This window comes from Rhea pennata, chromosome 4, assembly GCF_028389875.1.
Source record: "Rhea pennata isolate bPtePen1 chromosome 4, bPtePen1.pri, whole genome shotgun sequence".
NCBI lineage: Eukaryota > Metazoa > Chordata > Aves > Rheiformes > Rheidae > Rhea > Rhea pennata.
In genome coordinates, this window is record NC_084666.1 from 77,041,426 (window position 1) to 77,057,573 (window position 16,148).

The 16,148-nt window shown below is 55.9% G+C and overlaps 1 protein-coding gene across 1 annotated transcript in view; it reads left to right on the forward strand.

The window, feature by feature from the left end:
* RBPMS (RNA binding protein, mRNA processing factor) overlaps positions 1–15,410 on the forward strand; it is a 39,612-nt gene extending 24,202 nt beyond the window's left edge. The window contains exons 5-8 of the mRNA XM_062574368.1: positions 2,819–2,969; positions 6,439–6,569; positions 12,896–12,965; positions 15,304–15,410. Of these exons, the coding sequence (XP_062430352.1) occupies positions 2,819–2,969; positions 6,439–6,569; positions 12,896–12,958 (345 nt within the window). The 3' untranslated portion in view covers positions 12,959–12,965; positions 15,304–15,410. The remainder of the gene's footprint in view (positions 1–2,818; positions 2,970–6,438; positions 6,570–12,895; positions 12,966–15,303) is intronic.
* Positions 15,411–16,148: the final 738 nt, after the last annotated feature.

Here is a 16,148-nt window from a genome sequence, read left to right on the forward strand (position 1 = left end):
GCAGTTCCTCGGAGCTAGGGCTGCAGCGTGAGCCTGGTGCGCAGGACAGACCTGGGGGAAAGCCCACCCTCCAGGAGCCCTTCATCCTGCTGTGAGCTCCACCGCGGCCTGCTGAGCTCGGGAGCTGTGTTGCAAGCTGCCAACTTAGGCTGCGGGCGAGGGACCAAACCGTCTGCCTAAGCAGGTCTGCGGGGCTGGCGGAGAGGGGTAAGGAAACACTTTCCCAGGCATCGCATAAACAGTGTGTCATTAAAAAAAGCATGGTCAAAGGAAGTGGCTGCCTCTGTTCTACAAGCACCAGCTGGGCTTCCCTTCCCCGCACCCTCTCTTCCAGTCTGCTGCAGCCTCGAACGCGTGAGTGCCTCTGCCCACAGCGGGTTTGCAGACAGCGGGGCGGCGGGGCTGACGTGACGTTTGCGTAGCAGCTGGATCTGGGCGGGCTGGGAAAAACGCGCAGCGGCTGAAGGGCACGAATGTGCCCGCGGGAGGCCCAGGAAATGGGGAGCCCCAGGAGGGCCCTGTGCTTGCGGTGCCAGCTCAGCGTTAATTCTGCCACCTGCCTTGAAATGCCTCATGGAAAACGCGAGGGAAGCCACAAAATGTGCCGGCTGCACGTGCAGGGCGGAGGAGAAAGAGCAGCTTTTCCGCCCGTGCTGGAGGGCAGCGGTGGGACTGCGAGGGCCCTCACATTCCTTAATGCTTTGCTCTCTTCCCTTTCCAAGGGCGATCCTGTTAATAGCGGAAAAGGTGTTCACGGTCGTGAACACCGCAAGGGTTTTGACCTTGGGAAGGCACCTCCCGGCAGAGAGATGCAGTGCTGGCAGCAGTGCGCTGCGGGTAGCTTTACCTCCTGACCCGCCAGCGATCTGCCTTTGGTCCTGACGTGTGAAATGAAGCGGCTCCCTGTCACAGGGCGCGCTAGATTGGGCGGCTGTCATGCTAGCTAGTGTGATATCGCTGGCCAGACAATAATCCTGGCACCTCCTCAGCTCCCTTCTCCCTTGGAAAACCTAAAGCGTTTATCTAAATAAGGATTAGGCTCTTAGATATGAGTCATAGAGCGACTCCTTTCCCAGAGTTTCCTGTTTGTTCAGTGGGAAAAATGGCAGCTAAAGCTGCAAAAGCTTTCAGAGAGATGAAAAAAAAAACGTGTGGGAAAAAATGTCTGCCCAGCCTTTAACTTCTCGCTAGCTCCCAGCGTGCAGGGTTTTGTACTGCAGGGCTTGGTGTCCGAGCAGAAGAGGCCACAGTTTGTCAGCGTGGCTTGGAAAAACAGCCTGGGAATGTGCTGTTGTCCAGCTCTTGCTGGAGGTGTCTCCTAACCAGGTGGCAGTTGTAAACCGGCAGAGGAAACGCCGGGCCGGGAAGTGGTTCTCCAGGAACTGTCACGCCGCTCTGCTTTTTCCGGGGCTTCTGGAGCACTTGTTGACTGACGGCACCTGGCGGGACCCTCCTTCCCTGGTCGTGTGAGCTCAGAGGTGCCCCTGACCCCGGCTGGCAGGCAGCCTCGCACTGCCCTGGCTCGCCTTGCTCTTGCCATCAGAGCTGCAGCACGGCTGCAGCCCCTCAAGGGCAGCTCCGGTGGCCAGGGCGCCCGGACGGTGGCTCGGGTTGCGGAGCAGCATCTCTCAGTGCCCCTGAACGGCTTCATCACAGCCTCGAGTGCATCAGCACCGCCAGTGGGCAGAGCTCCTTGGGGAGGCAGCTCTCAGCCACCATCGGCTTTATTTTTGCTACGGGCCAAAGAGCAGATTTTGCTTTTGTCCCGCAGCTTCCTTCTACCTTTGCGGAGTTAAACCGCTGCTGCAGCTGCAGCGAGTAACGTCACCCTGCCCACTGGAAAAGCTCATCAGGCAGCGATAACAGCATGAAGCCAGCTCTCTAATGCCTTTCTGTGTTTTTCCTTGTCTTCGTTTTAAATTTAAAATATTTTTGGCTCTGCTAATCCCTCTGGATAAGAGCTTGGCTGAGCAGGATGCCGACTACCAAATATGGTGCTGATCCTAAAGATGTTAGAGGAATGCGAGTCGTTGCGGGCCTGCTGCCAAACAAATTAGGTCATTTAAGCTCTGGAACTTTGCGAGGATGTTGGAAATTGAACCAAGGACAGAAATCTGGGGTCCTTTTGCCACAGGGGCTCTGGGAGGCGGTGGCTCGTGCTGGAGGAGCCTTCCGCACGGCGTCATTTGTATCTGGGCTCAGAGGAAGCGTTGCTCCTTTGGAAAGCAATTCCCCGAGGTTCCCTGCCTGCTTCCCCCTCGCTCCGAGCACACCTCGTGCTGGGAGCCACGCACGCTTAACCGAGCCAGAGCCCCTTGGCCTGACGGAAATGTCTCACCGGGAACAAGGACATCTTCTAGCTGAGGCGTGCAAAACGTCATCTCCGCGGTGCAATCAGTTTCCATCCTGGTAATGCCGTGGCATCGTTCAGTCTGGATTAGAGAGCAGCCTGGGAGCCAGATGAACGTTCCTTATGCGAGCAAGGGACAAAACCAGGAAAACAGAGTCATTATTAGTGAATGCTTTTATCAACAGAGAAAATAAACAGGCCCAAGCTACGGACCGAACTTTTACTCAACGAGTCGTTGGTGCTGGTTTTCCAGCTGGAACTGGGGGTCAGTGCAGGTGGGGGAGAGGGTCTGTGCGTGCAAGAGAGGACAAATGAGGCCTGCGGGAAATGCGCCTGCTGCACCGTGCCAGGACCAGGCCACTGTCGGGGCTGTGGATGGCTGACCCCCCTTCCCTCGTGCGAGGGCTCTTTGGGTTTTGTTCGCCCAACTCGCTGACCGGCTGCGTTTCCTTCCTTCCTCCCACCAAGGGCATCCGCTTCGACCCCGAGATTCCCCAGACGCTGCGGCTGGAGTTCGCCAAGGCAAACACCAAGATGGCCAAGAGCAAACTGGTGGGCACTCCGAACCCCAGCACGCCTCTCCCCAACGCTGTACCTCAGTTCATCACCAGGGAGCCATGTAAGTACTTGGCTTTGCTTTCCTTTTCAAATGAACAGCAGTGGGGAAATGACCCTCCAACGCAGCCCTTGGTCTGCCAGCTGGGAGCTGGTGCAAGCAAAGCAGGGCATGTTCCAGGCGGAGCTCGCCCCACCGCCTGCCTCTTGGCCAGTGTCCTGGCAGTGAGGACATTGGACATGGGGAAAAATCGCTCGCTGAGGCAATTCAGAGCACGCAGAAATCCCACACAGACATGCAGACCCACCAGCTCTGCTGGGACAAAGATGTGGGACACGAGGGAGCTGATGTACCTTCAGGGGGCTGCTGGTGGGCACCAGGTTAAATTTGAGCCAGAACTGCAAGCTCATCCTGAATGAGGCAGCCACACGCCAGGCTGCTTGAGTGGGACTGTGGCCAGCAAAGCAGGGGCCGGGAGGCCGTCCCAGGGTACCACATCCAGTCTGAGCCCCCCATTCAAGGAGGTTATGGGGACACTCGAGCGGATCTAGTGGGGCTACCAGGATGGTTCGGGCTGAGGTCACCTGGCTTGCAATGAGAAAGGGAGCCGGGCCAGCCTGGTCTGGTGATGTATGGGGTATCTAAGGCTTGGGGGCATCCTGCGGGGCAGGCATCATGATCACAGAGCCAAACTCTTCTTGGCCACAGCAGATGATACTGCAGGGGCAGCTTGTGAAGTTTGGCTCAAGTATTAGGAAAAACTTGTGAAAAAGAAGGCAGAAAAACCCATCCTTGGTGGTTTCCAAGCCTCAGCTAGATGAAACTATGGCTGCCTTGATCTCATGATGGCAACAGTCCGGCTGGAAGCAGGAGGTTGGACTGGAGACCTCTTGATGCCCCTTCCCCCTTTGCTGCTGTGGTTGTGGGGGTCTTTTCTTCAGGGTTCTCCTCACTACTGGTGGCCACTAAAGAGCCCATTTCTACCTGAGTGTCTCCAAGCCTGGAGCGTGCCGCCTGCCTGAGAGCCTGACACGGTCAGGAAAAGTGCACCACTCCCAGGGTGATGGGTAGGATATGGGTGTGGATGTGTGTGGGGTCCCTCTGATCTCCAAACCCATCTGTCAGTGCTGGAGAGGACCTGCAGGCAGGTCATGGTCAGCCCAGACAGGAGAAATAATTGATTCCTGCCAGGAAATCCTCTGCTCTTCCTGTGGTGGGTTCCTGACAGATGCTGACACGGTTTCCAGCCCCAGCTGCGCCAAAGTCAGCACTTCAGGACAGGCGGCTCTCTCTTCCACACCTGTAGTTTTAGGGATGGTTATAGCAGGGAAGAGGTGAGGGGAGCCAACCAGTCTTCCGTCCAGACCGGCAAACCCGTTGCTTCGTCCCCGATGCTGCCAGCTAGGAATCAAAGCACAATGTCTGAGCTGTGCTTCGTTCTCCAGGACAGAGAAGACAGCTTTTCTCCGGTGTCCAGCCCTCCTGGTCAGGCAGTGAGGGGCACTGGGAGCCCCAGGCATCCCTGCTGTGTCTCACCCCCTCGTGAGGGGTTTCTTCGGCACCGTGTTAACCCACCCTGCAGCCAGGGCCTGTCCTTGGGTTTGCCCAGTCCTGCTGCTCCGGCTTGGAGAGATGAACACGACCCTTAGGAATGAGCTGTGGTAGAGGCGGTTGTTTATGCTAGCCCTTGCCAAGTTTTTGCTGTTTACCTTGCCTTCAAGTCAACAGTGTAAATTTGTAATCTCCTGTGTCATTGAAACGCAACCTCGGGGGTGGCGGTGGTGCAGGGGATGGTGGCCGCTGCTTGCTCTCACGGCTCACTGTAGAGGGCTGTGGAGGAAGGCTGTGGAGACGGGAAGCGGGTCCTAGTGAGCCTGGAGTGTAGCTGGAGAGGACTGCAGCCTTCTCTGAGCACGTGAAGGTTGCCAGCGGCACAAGGTTGCCAGCAGCAGAAGGAAGCTAGAGAAACCTCTGCCAGATGCCTCCAGCATACCTGTGTGGGGCAGCAGAGCTGTTAGAGGTGTCCAGATGGGCTAACGTGTTGGCCTCGCTGAGGTATCCAAAACACCAGCTTAGAGACAGGCAGGAATCTTGGGGTAACCCAGGAGACATTAGGGGTGTCGGATCCAGCCGCTGCGCCGGGATGCAGGTGAAGCGCCTACCGCTCAGAGGCACTTCAGCCCCGGCGTGAGCTGCTGTGATGGCGCGACGCCGACGAGCGGCCGGTGTTTCTAACCCGGCCGTCTCCCCAGGTCGCAAAAGGGCTGTGCCTTTCCAGCCTGCTGAGGCGGAGGGCGTGCGAAGCATCGGCTAAGCGTGGCAACGCCATTGAGGAGCTCCACCGTGGCACCTCAGTTTAAAGCTCCAGGGCTGCGATATTTGGGGGCGGCCTCGTCTCAGCAGTGGCACCAGCTGGGCCGGGGGGTTTCTGAGCAGCGGTTGGAGATTTCGTTGTAGTGGATATTTCACCGTGAAGCATGTCTTAAGAGTTTTTGCTATTTGAAAGCATTTCTTGCGCTGCCTTTAGAATACTGCTTCCATTTTAACTTTTGTGTCCAGATGAGAAACAGAAGCCTTAACTGCTTGCATCTCTGTTGCACAAGCGTATTGATGCGTGGGTGTATTTATAGGTCATAAACTCTTTCAAACTAGCTGACATCGGATTCCTAAATATAATTAAACCTCTCAGAGCCGAAGAATCCAATCTGGCCTCCCTGGAAACGGGAAGGAAGCGTACCTAGCCTCACGATACGTCTTGTTAAAGGCTGCAAAGTTGAAAAACCGAGCTCTGTGTTTTCCAAGCAGGCGAGTTAAATAACAGCATTGTATTCTGAGTCGGTCCATCTGCTCTCACTATTTCTCATTAGCTGCTGCTGACAGCGACACCGAACGTACTGCTTTTTATGGCGAAGCCCATGAATGAATCAGGTCCTAAGCGTTAGCTGTGAACAAGCCTCAGGAAAGAGTAGCCTGTAGCAGTAATGCAAGCCCTGGGACTCATAAATTGCACAATTTAGGCAGAAGCTTGTGCTTGGTCTCTGCTTCCCTACTGTTTTGAGGGGAAAATAAAGGATTTACGAGGTTATTAAATCACTCGTGGATGGTGTCCCCTGCAGGCTATTTAGAAGAAGCTGGGATCAGTAAACTGACAGCTACCAACTAGCCATAGAAAAAAAAAGCAGATTAAAGGTCCTCTGAATTTCCTTGCGAGGGCTGCCGTGGTGCTACTGCTGCTGCTCAGCGCCGCAGGTAGCGAAGGTCTCCATCCCGTGGAGGGAAGTCTTGGAGGACACAGCCATTTCCACTCCAGCGCAGGACCGAGCCGGAGCGGCTCTAGGCTAGGTATCCTTCCCCTTCAGCAGAATTTGCCGCAGCTCTGCCATGCCTTTGCCCTGATCTTCAGGCCCCAGGAAGCTGGCAGGGGAACGCAGTCGAGGTCATTTGGCTGCAGGTGCAATTTGGCGTCTCTTGTTTTGTCGTCCGAGCCACAGCTGCGTGGTAACCGTTAACTCTCCTTATTCTTTTCTTGCAGATGAGCTCACAGTGCCTGCACTTTATCCCAGTAGCCCTGAAGTGTGGGGGCCGTACCCTCTGTACCCAGCGGAGTTAGCACCTGCTCTACCTCCTCCTGCTTTCACGTATCCCACTTCACTGCATGCCCAGGTAATTGATACCAATCAGCCACGACTTCGCTCACCTTAGCACCGTCCTTTCCAACCTGGTCCGCCGTGCCCCTGCCCCTCGCCCTTCCCCTCAGTGCTCACCATACGACTAACCTCTGTCCGGCTAACAAGACACTCCTTCCAGAGATTAATGATGTCACCTAAATCAAGCTGACACGTACTGCCGGGACTGGTGGGACGAGATGACAGCACACTGCCTGATGTTCTCCAGACACCTCTCTCTTCCTTAATACCTTCACTCTTGTCCACACTAGAGACTGGGGCAGCTAAGGGAGACCTCACGGGCAGGGGAGATGCCCTGCCTTCCCATATGCGGTGTCCAGCCAGGGCTGGGCCATCTGTTTGGACCGAATTATCCAGTAGGGAGTTTGTGTTGCACGTGCGTGCGTTTAAGGTGAGCCACCCAGGCCAGGCTAGCAGCCAGCCTCCGGCAGGCTGGCGGTCGGGGCGGTACGCAGGAAGTCGGCTGCAGCCTGCATTTCCAGCCGTTTCTGGGCTGAAACAGGGCCATTTCCTATCGTCATCTGAAGAGTGCCTGCGAACTTGGGAGCTGGAATGAGGGCAGTGAATTTGGGGGTTGAAGCAAAGCAACTTTGACAGGAAGAAGGGAAATGAAGCGCAAATGGAGGGCCCATATTTTATTCACGATGCGTGGTAGAGCAGGCAGGGAGCAGAGCCGACCCTGGCAGCGTGGCCGTTCCCCGCGAAGCGAGAGGCAGAAAGCCCAAGTAATGTGCTCTCTGTCACAAGTGCTTTTCTGCTCGTTGCACCCCGCTAGCTGAAACCATTAACGGCCCATGATAGCAGCACACAGCAGTTAAAAATTAACAACCAACCCAGAGAGGAGGAAAGAAAAGGAGGTCAGAAAAAAAAAAAGAAAAAACAGAATTAAATATGGTAGATGAGCAGGTGCCATTGGCTCACCCTGGGACAGGTGCCCGTCCTGGGGAAGCTGTGGCCTTTGCCACATTGGCCGAGCCCTATCTCTGCCCTCTGCCACCACTCTCTCCTCCGCACTTGCTACGCCAGCCCCTCCTGCTGCTGCGTGCTTTTATCCGACCTCCTTGGGGACAGGGTGGTTCATTCACGGCACAGACCTCACGCAGCAAGGCCCAGGGTAGGGGGTGGCAGAGGAGAATGGTTTTCCGGCCCATGGTTTTGCAGAAAATCAGCGCAAAGCTGCCACCTAAGCTTACGTGTTGTTAGGGCTTCTGCAAAACGTGCTGTGCCTTCTCTAACACTGTCCTCATCCTCAGGGCCAAAATCGTGGTTGCTCTTTGGGTTTCTTGGAGAGGATACCACCCTGGCTGCCAGATGCGATCACTTGACCCGCGCCATCTGTGGCCAGCCCCGCGCCCCTCTCACTCCGATGGGTTTGGGGGGCTGCAGACCTGGTCTGAACGCCATGCACTATCTGTTGCGAGAGTTTTGTTCGCTTCGAAGCCCAGGAAATGAGGTTTTTCTCCCAAGACTCCGATACTTGCTCAAGCCTTTTCAGAGCCTGGTTGATAAAAAGATAGGAAGGATGGTGGAAAGGAAGGGCTTGTGCCCCTAAGGTCTGCATGTGAAGCCGTGACTTGGTAAAACCCCAGAAAGGCCTCTCCACTACGCAGTACTTTTGCTTTCTCTTAGCAGAGATGGAGAGGAGGAAAATCCTGCATCCAGAGGAGCTGGTAAAAATTAGAGAGTGATGGTTACAAGAGGTTTTCTCTGTTCGTGGCCGATAGGTGCCTGTCCTGTCCCGAGATCAGCCTGCTTTGCAGCACCAGCCCCCAGCTCCCATCTCAGGTGACCTTCGCAGCAGAGGCAGCCATCCAGAGCAGCCGGGAAGCGTCTCCCCACCAGGCGGAAACGGGCAGCTCTTCCCACTGCAGCCAGCGGCCGGGGCTGCGAGGGGCCGGCGCACAGGATGCTGTTAAAGGCCCCGAGGTTTGCTCCTCTCTGTCGGCTCCAGTTTGGCCGTGAGCTGAAGGAAATGAGCAAATGGAAACAGATTTGCTAGATAAGCTCTGCAGCATCCAAATGGCTTTTGGCCCCAGCCCACCGTCCCCACAAGCACAGTGCTCCCGCAGAGGTCAGCAAGAATGGCATTAGCCATTTATTTACAGGACCATGGGCACCTCTGGTTATCCGAACCTGCTTGCTGTAAAACTGCGTGGCTGTTCCTGGAAGCTGAATGCAGGAAACTTGGGCTACAGCCATTTGTTACACTCTGGAGAAATGAGCTTTTCAACACAGGCAGTGATCAGAGGGAGGGTGATTTGCTAGTCCTGCAACTGAGATTGGAGGAAAACTGCTTGGCTTAAAAACAAAATTTAGCGTTTGGACAAAACTCTGGCTTTTCAGGCCCTGCTGTTTATAGGAAGAGGAACAGTAAATATTATTGCAGATACATTCTTTTCTTGTCAAATAGCTGTTAACAGCCAGCACCTGCACTGTTTTGGAGGCACAGGAAATGTCCAGATAATTCCTTTGGTGGTCGGTTAGAGAAAAAAAGTCACGTAAGTGCGGTCCTTGCTCTCCGAGGTTTGCAAACGCAAAATAGCCACACGGCACTTTTGGCTTGGCAGCTCGAGCCTGAGCAAGTAATTGCTGGCATTCCCGTGCTGCGTTACTTGTATCTCTTGACCCGGGAAGTAGAGCCGCTAAAATCGGAACTGAGCTTTGCAGGGGCAGCGTTCCTGCAGCATGGTGACCGCAGTGATGCTTGGCTGCAGGCAAGTGCAGCTGCGTGAGCACACTGGTACTGTGCACCCACCAAAGCACCTGGCGCTCGTGACTGTATGCAGAGGCTTTCTCTCAGGGACTGCTGACGGCGGGCGTGCTCCGGTTTGCAGTGTTTTTATTTATTATTTTCTCCCTATCAAGCACAAACCTGGTGTCTGTCTAGGAGCGTTGGGGTCATTTCATATGATCCTACTTGCTTGCTAGCAAATACCTAAGTTAAATTTTGATGTGATCGATGTATTCGATCTTCTTCTGCCTAGAACATGGGTTATTTTAGTTAGCAGAGAAAGTGCTTCCTCAGTGCCTGTCGTTCAGCCGCTGAGCAGAGTTGCCGTGTGCTGCTAAAGCTCCTCCATCTCCCACTGAGACAGCTGATGTCTCAGCTGGCAGGTAGCGCGGTCCGCCGGGTCCTGCAGCAGCACCGTGTCTGACTGGGGGAAAACCCCACCAGTTTGGGCCACATGGAGATGGCCGCCAGCCACCCTTGCGCATGCCTGTGATGTGAGGAGCACGGTGGGGCAGCAGACTGCCCAGCACAGGGTGCTATGTTGATGCTAGCTGGACAGACCTGTGCAAAAAGATCACGGAAGTGCCAGTTTTCTGATAGAAATGTGCCTCACTGGAGAATTTCAGACCCAGGGCTGTCACCAGCTTGTAGTGGCCTTTGGTGAAACACCCTAAGTGTTGTGAGCAGTTAGGCACAGGCACAAGACAGCAGCTGGGCAGTAATTTGGAGGGTGTGCAGTAGGGGTAGGAGTCTTCTTAGTCACTGCGTCTAGCCTGATGAGATAATTCCCATAGGCACCTTAACCAAACTCCTCTTGGCCATCACAAGAACCCTGTGGACCCGCCTGATGCAGAGGACTAGGCAGCCTCCTGGCATTGGCTGCAGTCTTTGGTCGGAGACGGTGAGTGCTGTCGGAGGACCACTGGCAGAGGGGATGGCAGGGCAGGCACGTGCCGGACACACCCCTCCCACACAATTTTGCGGCTCAGAGAAACGGCCTGGCAAGTGGGGAAGAGAGAAGCTGGGGCACCACTTCGGAGCTGATACTGCCTGCACAAGGTGGGTGTTGGCCAAACACCTTCCTCCTGCTGCAGGGAATGCCCCGGGAAGCTGGTGCCAAACCGCACTCGTTGGATGCCTGCTCATTTCCAAGTGGCGGCAGAGCTTTCCATAGTGCTTCGGGGAACAACTCCCGTGTTTCTCAAGCAGGAGCACGTGCAGTCGGCACAAAGTTCAGGGAAAAGTCAGCTCTGGATCGGTCTAAGATACCAGCTGAACATGAAGCCTTTTTCCATCTGGAAAGGATCCAAAGAAAAGCAGCAGCAGTAGTCAACACGCTAAAGCATGAAACACGAAGGCACTGGTTGAGATCTCAGGACGGGGGGCACCCTTTCGCAGCAAGCGGTACGCAGGCACTTCCACGTGACAGAGATGCTGCTTCTGCTTAGTTGGCCTCTCTTGGGGAAGTTGCGGTCATTTGTATTCCCTTTAGGTTACAGAGGATCAACCTGGAAAGGAGCAGAAAGTGCCTGTGCCCCTCTTCTCAGAGCCATACAGGGCGTGCTGGCACCTGGCATGACTTCTCTCGGGATTTGCGCCTGGCATCTCCCCCCTCCAAGGTTTTCCTGAGGAAAGCAGGCAGTGAGGCCTGAGTGCCAGGCTGGTGGCACCGTCTGAGTTCAGCTCCAGGCGCCAGCGCCGTGATCCCTGAGGGAGCAACACTGGCAAACCTGCCAGCCCAACCCCTACTACCAGGGCAATGAAATACTCTGATCCCTGCCTCGGCCACAGCTTGGAGGTGGCAGGAGGCCAGAAATGGTGCTGGATGCTTAGGTTGCCAAATCTCCGACCAGAAACCAAAAAGGCATTTGAAGCCATATTATCTGCTATTATTATACCCACACTGCGGCATGTGCTGCTTCTCCTGGATGGGCCGAGAGGGAACGGGTCCCAAGCAGGGCCACCTCGCAGCCCCGTCAAGGTGCCCAGGGCCATGTCCACATGGGTGCCACCACCTTCCCGCTGCTCTCTGGTAGAAGGATATTCTCCTTCTGGCCTGTCAGAGTTTCCCCACCTGCAGCTTGTGCGTGGTGGCTCTTGTCCTTGCGCTGGGCACCACCTTTCCTTTAACTCCCGTTAGGTAGTGGCAGACGGTGGGTAGGTTAGGCAAGGAGGCAGCCTCTCCTTGTGCAGCAGGTATCCCACCTCTAAGCACCTTCGTGGCCTTTCTTTGGCGTCACCCTGTTTTGCTGATGCTTCATAACAGGGCGGACAGCCCCAGGCTGCTGTAATTCATTGAGCGCAGCAGGGGACGACCCTCAATCGGCAGCAGCTCCAACCTGGCCCCAAGGGACCATGCCACCTCGCCTGCCTCCGTTCTCGCCTCTTTTCTCATCCCTTCACAATCCCCAACACACGTACAGCCCCTCGGCAGGGCTGTTTCCAGCGTGGTGAGGAAGGTTGCAGCGTTACCTTCCCCATAGCCGCCCCTGGGTGCTGCTGTTCCTGTGCCTGCAAGCTGGAGCCTGCTCATCTTCCTCCCAGCTGCTGGCACTGAGGATTGGTGGTGATTTGGTGGGTGGCAGCAGAGAAGGGTGCCACCGCTCAAACTGGAGCTGGTTTCTGCAGGGTCACCTCCCTGCAAGCTGCTGTGAGTTGCATCAAGTGAAGGATCTGTCGTGTAGCTCTAGCAAGTACCTGGGCAACTCAGCATGCTCCTCCTGTGCTCCGCTTGGGTATACAGACCAGGGAGCTATGGAGGAGCACCACACAACCAACCCGTCACAGCAACGTACGGGACTGCATCCTTCTGCAAAAGCATGCCAAACAAGCTTTTGAACAAGCTGCTGGCTAAACCTTGGTAGTCATCGCCACAGAGCCAGCCAGCCCCCAGCCTGAAATCAGTGACGTGCAGGGCACGGAAGAAGAAATGCAATTACAGGTTCCTCAGTGGGCTGCTGCAGAAACCACCGAGATGAAGACCTGCAGAACAGCTTGTCTGACTGTCACCCGAGGGACTTGTGGAGCACTGGCTCTGGCTCTCTTGCCTTTGGGCAGGTGGCTCATACAGGAGCACTTTGGCAGCTAATGGCAGGACTTAGCCTGTGGAGGAAGTGTTGTTTGGAAAGACAGCGGAGCAAACGTTTCCCCTCTTTTGTGAGTGCTTTAAGCTGCAAGTAGGAGAGGGCCCGAGGTCTGCTGTCCCCTCTAGGTCCCCTGTGTGCCTTTCCCGGCTCCCCCCGCCTGCTCCGCTGTCCCTGTGATCACGGGCAGCAACACGAGGTGGGGAGGAGACCTTGGCACCGTGGGCTGCAGTGCCATGGGGATGCAGCTGGGCACCATGGATAGCAGCCTGGGCAAACCGGAGCTGGAAGCAATGTGCTGCCCCTGTCCCCAGCTTGTGTTTTGCTTCTCTCTGTCCTTTCCCTGGCAACAGGAGGACACAGAAGAGGGAGGGCAGGTGGGGACACGTCAGGAAATTGGAGCCCAGAAGTACTTGGCTCTTCCAGAGCTCGAGTGGTGTTGGGGGCCCGGTGCCGCCTGTCTTACCCCTGCCTCTCTTGTCTTTCCAGATGCGCTGGCTCCCTCCGTCCGAGGCTGGTTCTCAGGGCTGGAAGTCCCGTCAGTTCTGCTGAATGCCATGTAAGTGCGGCACCTCCCAGGCGCTGCTGCGGCCCCTGACTCTGAGCAAGCCTAGCGAGGCCGGGAGGGTGCTGGGGGGCCCTCACGTAGTGCCCCACGCTGAGCCTTGAGGCAGCCGCCTGCTTTGGCTTCTCCGAGGAAAGTCCCCTGGTCCCTTCCTTCCTGCGCTGGCAGGGACCAGCCTGCTAGGCACTCACTCCAGCACAGCGCAGGCACATGAAGCTGTCTGGAAAGTCGCAGGTGGCACATCAGGCCCCAGTCCCCAGCATCGTGGGGCTGGTGCCATCTCCAGCGCTTTCCACGAGCTCCCGGCCACCATCTCACCTTCCCCAGGCATGCTGCCGTGTGGAAGGACGGCACCACGCGGCCTCAGGTGCAGTACCGCTCGGGGCTGCTCCAGGAGGGCTCCAGCAGCGTGTGCAGCCCGCCCTAGCGCTGGTGTTAGGGCGGCCGTTCTCCAGTGTGTGCCTCAGGGCCGGGCATTGCAGCACAAGAGGAGGCTGATCGCAGCTGGGAAAGGTTCAGAGAGGAGCTGGCACAGGCTTATTCAAACGAAGAAGGAACATGCATAATAAAAGACCAAGGCAGGACAAGCCAAAGGTCTTTCTGGCGCACAGTCCTGTCTCCAGCGGTGGCCACAAGTAGATGCATGGAGAAAAATTAGAACAGGCCAAGTAAAGATGATATTTCCCAGTCTCTAGGAACTGCCAGTACAGGGTGTTTCTTGAACCAGATATGGTTTCTGGCAATGGGTTTCTTTTCCAAGTATCCTTGACCCCACATAAGAGGCTTGAGCAGGCTCTGCAGGAAGAGATGCTTGATAGCACATGCCGAGCAAGCAGGCGAGCCCAGCCCGGACTGCAGCCAACGCACGGACAGCAGCAAGGACCTGGCTCAGTTCTGGCCAACACGGCTCCTCCTGAGAACAACTCACTGGGACACGGTGCCCTCCTCACCCCCTCCTCCAGGCTCGAGGTCAAGCTAGAGCTTCGATACCATCCTCAAAGCTTTCCCAAAAGTCTCAGTGCCCCCCTTACGGTGTGCTAGAAAGGTGAGTCCGTACCTCCCTGGCCTGTGCTACCGTAGGAGATGAGTTACACGGTCTCGGTCAGCCTTGCCCGCGGCGGATGCCTGCCTGGAAGGTGTGGAGACAGCATGGGTCCTGCAAGCCAAGCTGGTACCAGGGGCTCTGCCTCTGCTCTTCTCTGCCTGGCTCAAGACAGCTTCCATCTCTGAGCACTGTGCAAACATCTCATTAAAACTTAATGAAAAATCTCTTGGCAGCCTGGGGTGGCCAGGTGGCCAAAATGAAAAGCATGGCGTTACTAAGCACCCAGCTGCCTGCTGCATGGGGGGGCAGGGGGCTGATTTGATTACACTTGGGACCTCTTTGGATGGAAAATGTCTTGAAAGAGAGGTTGGAAAGATAAGTTCTGCAAATAACTCAGCCTTTAGTGGATAAATAAACAATGAGGATTAAAATGGAAGAGGGAATAGGCTCGGCTGACGCAGAGTACCACGCGCACCATGACTCCAGACTGCCCCGACTGTTGCAGGCAACGGCCCCTGCAGCCAGGAGAGGGACTGCCGTCCACCCACACGCTGTTAGCACCCGGCTTGCAGCGCTCTGCAAGGAGCCTGAAGAACTGGAAGGGAAAACTTGTCGGGAACACCCTTGGGGAGGCTCCCGTTGCCATTTCTGCACCCATCCACAGAGAAATCTCAGTGGCTGCAATGAGGCAGAGAGGCCCCGGTGCCCAGGTGTGCTGCTGGCATTAGCTGCCTGTGTCCCCATCCCCTGCTGAGCGGCTGCAGCCAAACGCTACCGCTCTGCCTCCGCGGTGTAGAGTGGGCCCCGCACGCCGACACGCCCGGGGACGGCAGGACGATGCCCGTGGCAAAGGCACACTGCCTTGCAGCAGCCAGCCTGAAACTTCTTTTATCTGCAAAGCGTTTGCCAGTAGATAAAAATAGGAAGCGGTGAGGCTTTGGGAACCAGCGGTTCTTCCAAAACATAGAGCATGCCAATGTTTCCAGCTGAAACGTAAGCAAAGCCGTATTTGGGAACGGGAGACGAGCAGCTCCCTTGGAAAAGATCCGCCTGCCCGGAGCAACGCAGGCTTGCTCAGCCAGCTGCCATCCCTCAGGGTCAGGCGGGCTGGCGGTGGCCATGGCTCCTGTGGGGTGTGGTGGGGACAGATGCTGCCTGGGCAGGCAGGCGGGGACCTCCCGCTTCCTGTTAGGCTGTGGCATGGCCACGCGGGAGGATGGGTTTCACTGCTGTCCTCGTTCTGGCTGTTGGCTGGCTGTCCCTGACCCTTTCTGTGTCCTCTCGCAGGTCTCAGGTGTGTGATGGTGGCCTACAGTCAGTCTTGTGGGTATTAATGGAGTCTTCCAAGGTGGCTACTGGGTTCTCAAGCTCTCCGCAAAACCACAGTGTGCTGGTAAGGCTGCCGCAGGTCTCCCAGCCCACCGGCGCCGACTGGGTGAGGGGGCTGCTCCGCGTGCCATTCCTGGGGACTGGCGGGGACGGGCAGGGAGCAGAGGAGGCAGCAAGGGGGAGCAAAGCAGGCTCTTCCCCGGGAGCTGCCCGGCTTGGTGCCACCGCGTGGTGTAACTTCTCCAGAGCCTTCACTGCAGCTCTACATTTCCTGCTTTTATCATTTGTATCTGGGGGAGAGTTTCAACAGCCCTGGAATGTCTCTCAGCTTTAAATTACCGTTTGTAATCTCATCTCGCTGCCATTCTCGCTTCCTGCCTCTGATCAACGGAGGCTGAATTCCTCGTAAGTGCAAAACTCAGCTCAGATTTAACTCTGAACTTCCCAGCTGGTAGCACCTCAGTTAAAATCCCAGTGGCATACCTGGCTCTGAGCAGGCAGCAAAGCTTGCACCTTTCCACCGCAGGAATTCAAGGTCCATAGTAAATATTTCTAGCTGCCTTGGAGAGGGAATCTGGAAGTTGCGCTGGTCCCCGCACTCCGGGTGCTGTGGAAGCATACACGGGTAGCTCCCTCGTGTAACATCTCAGCTGCTTTTTTAACACGTTTCTTTTTATTGTTACAGGCTTGAAAAAAACCTCACACAAGTTTGGATTCCTCCAAGACTTTCCCACAGCCTCTATCACACATCTGCTCTCCTAGAAGAAAACGAAAAGCATACCTAGTAATAATATTTTCTTCTT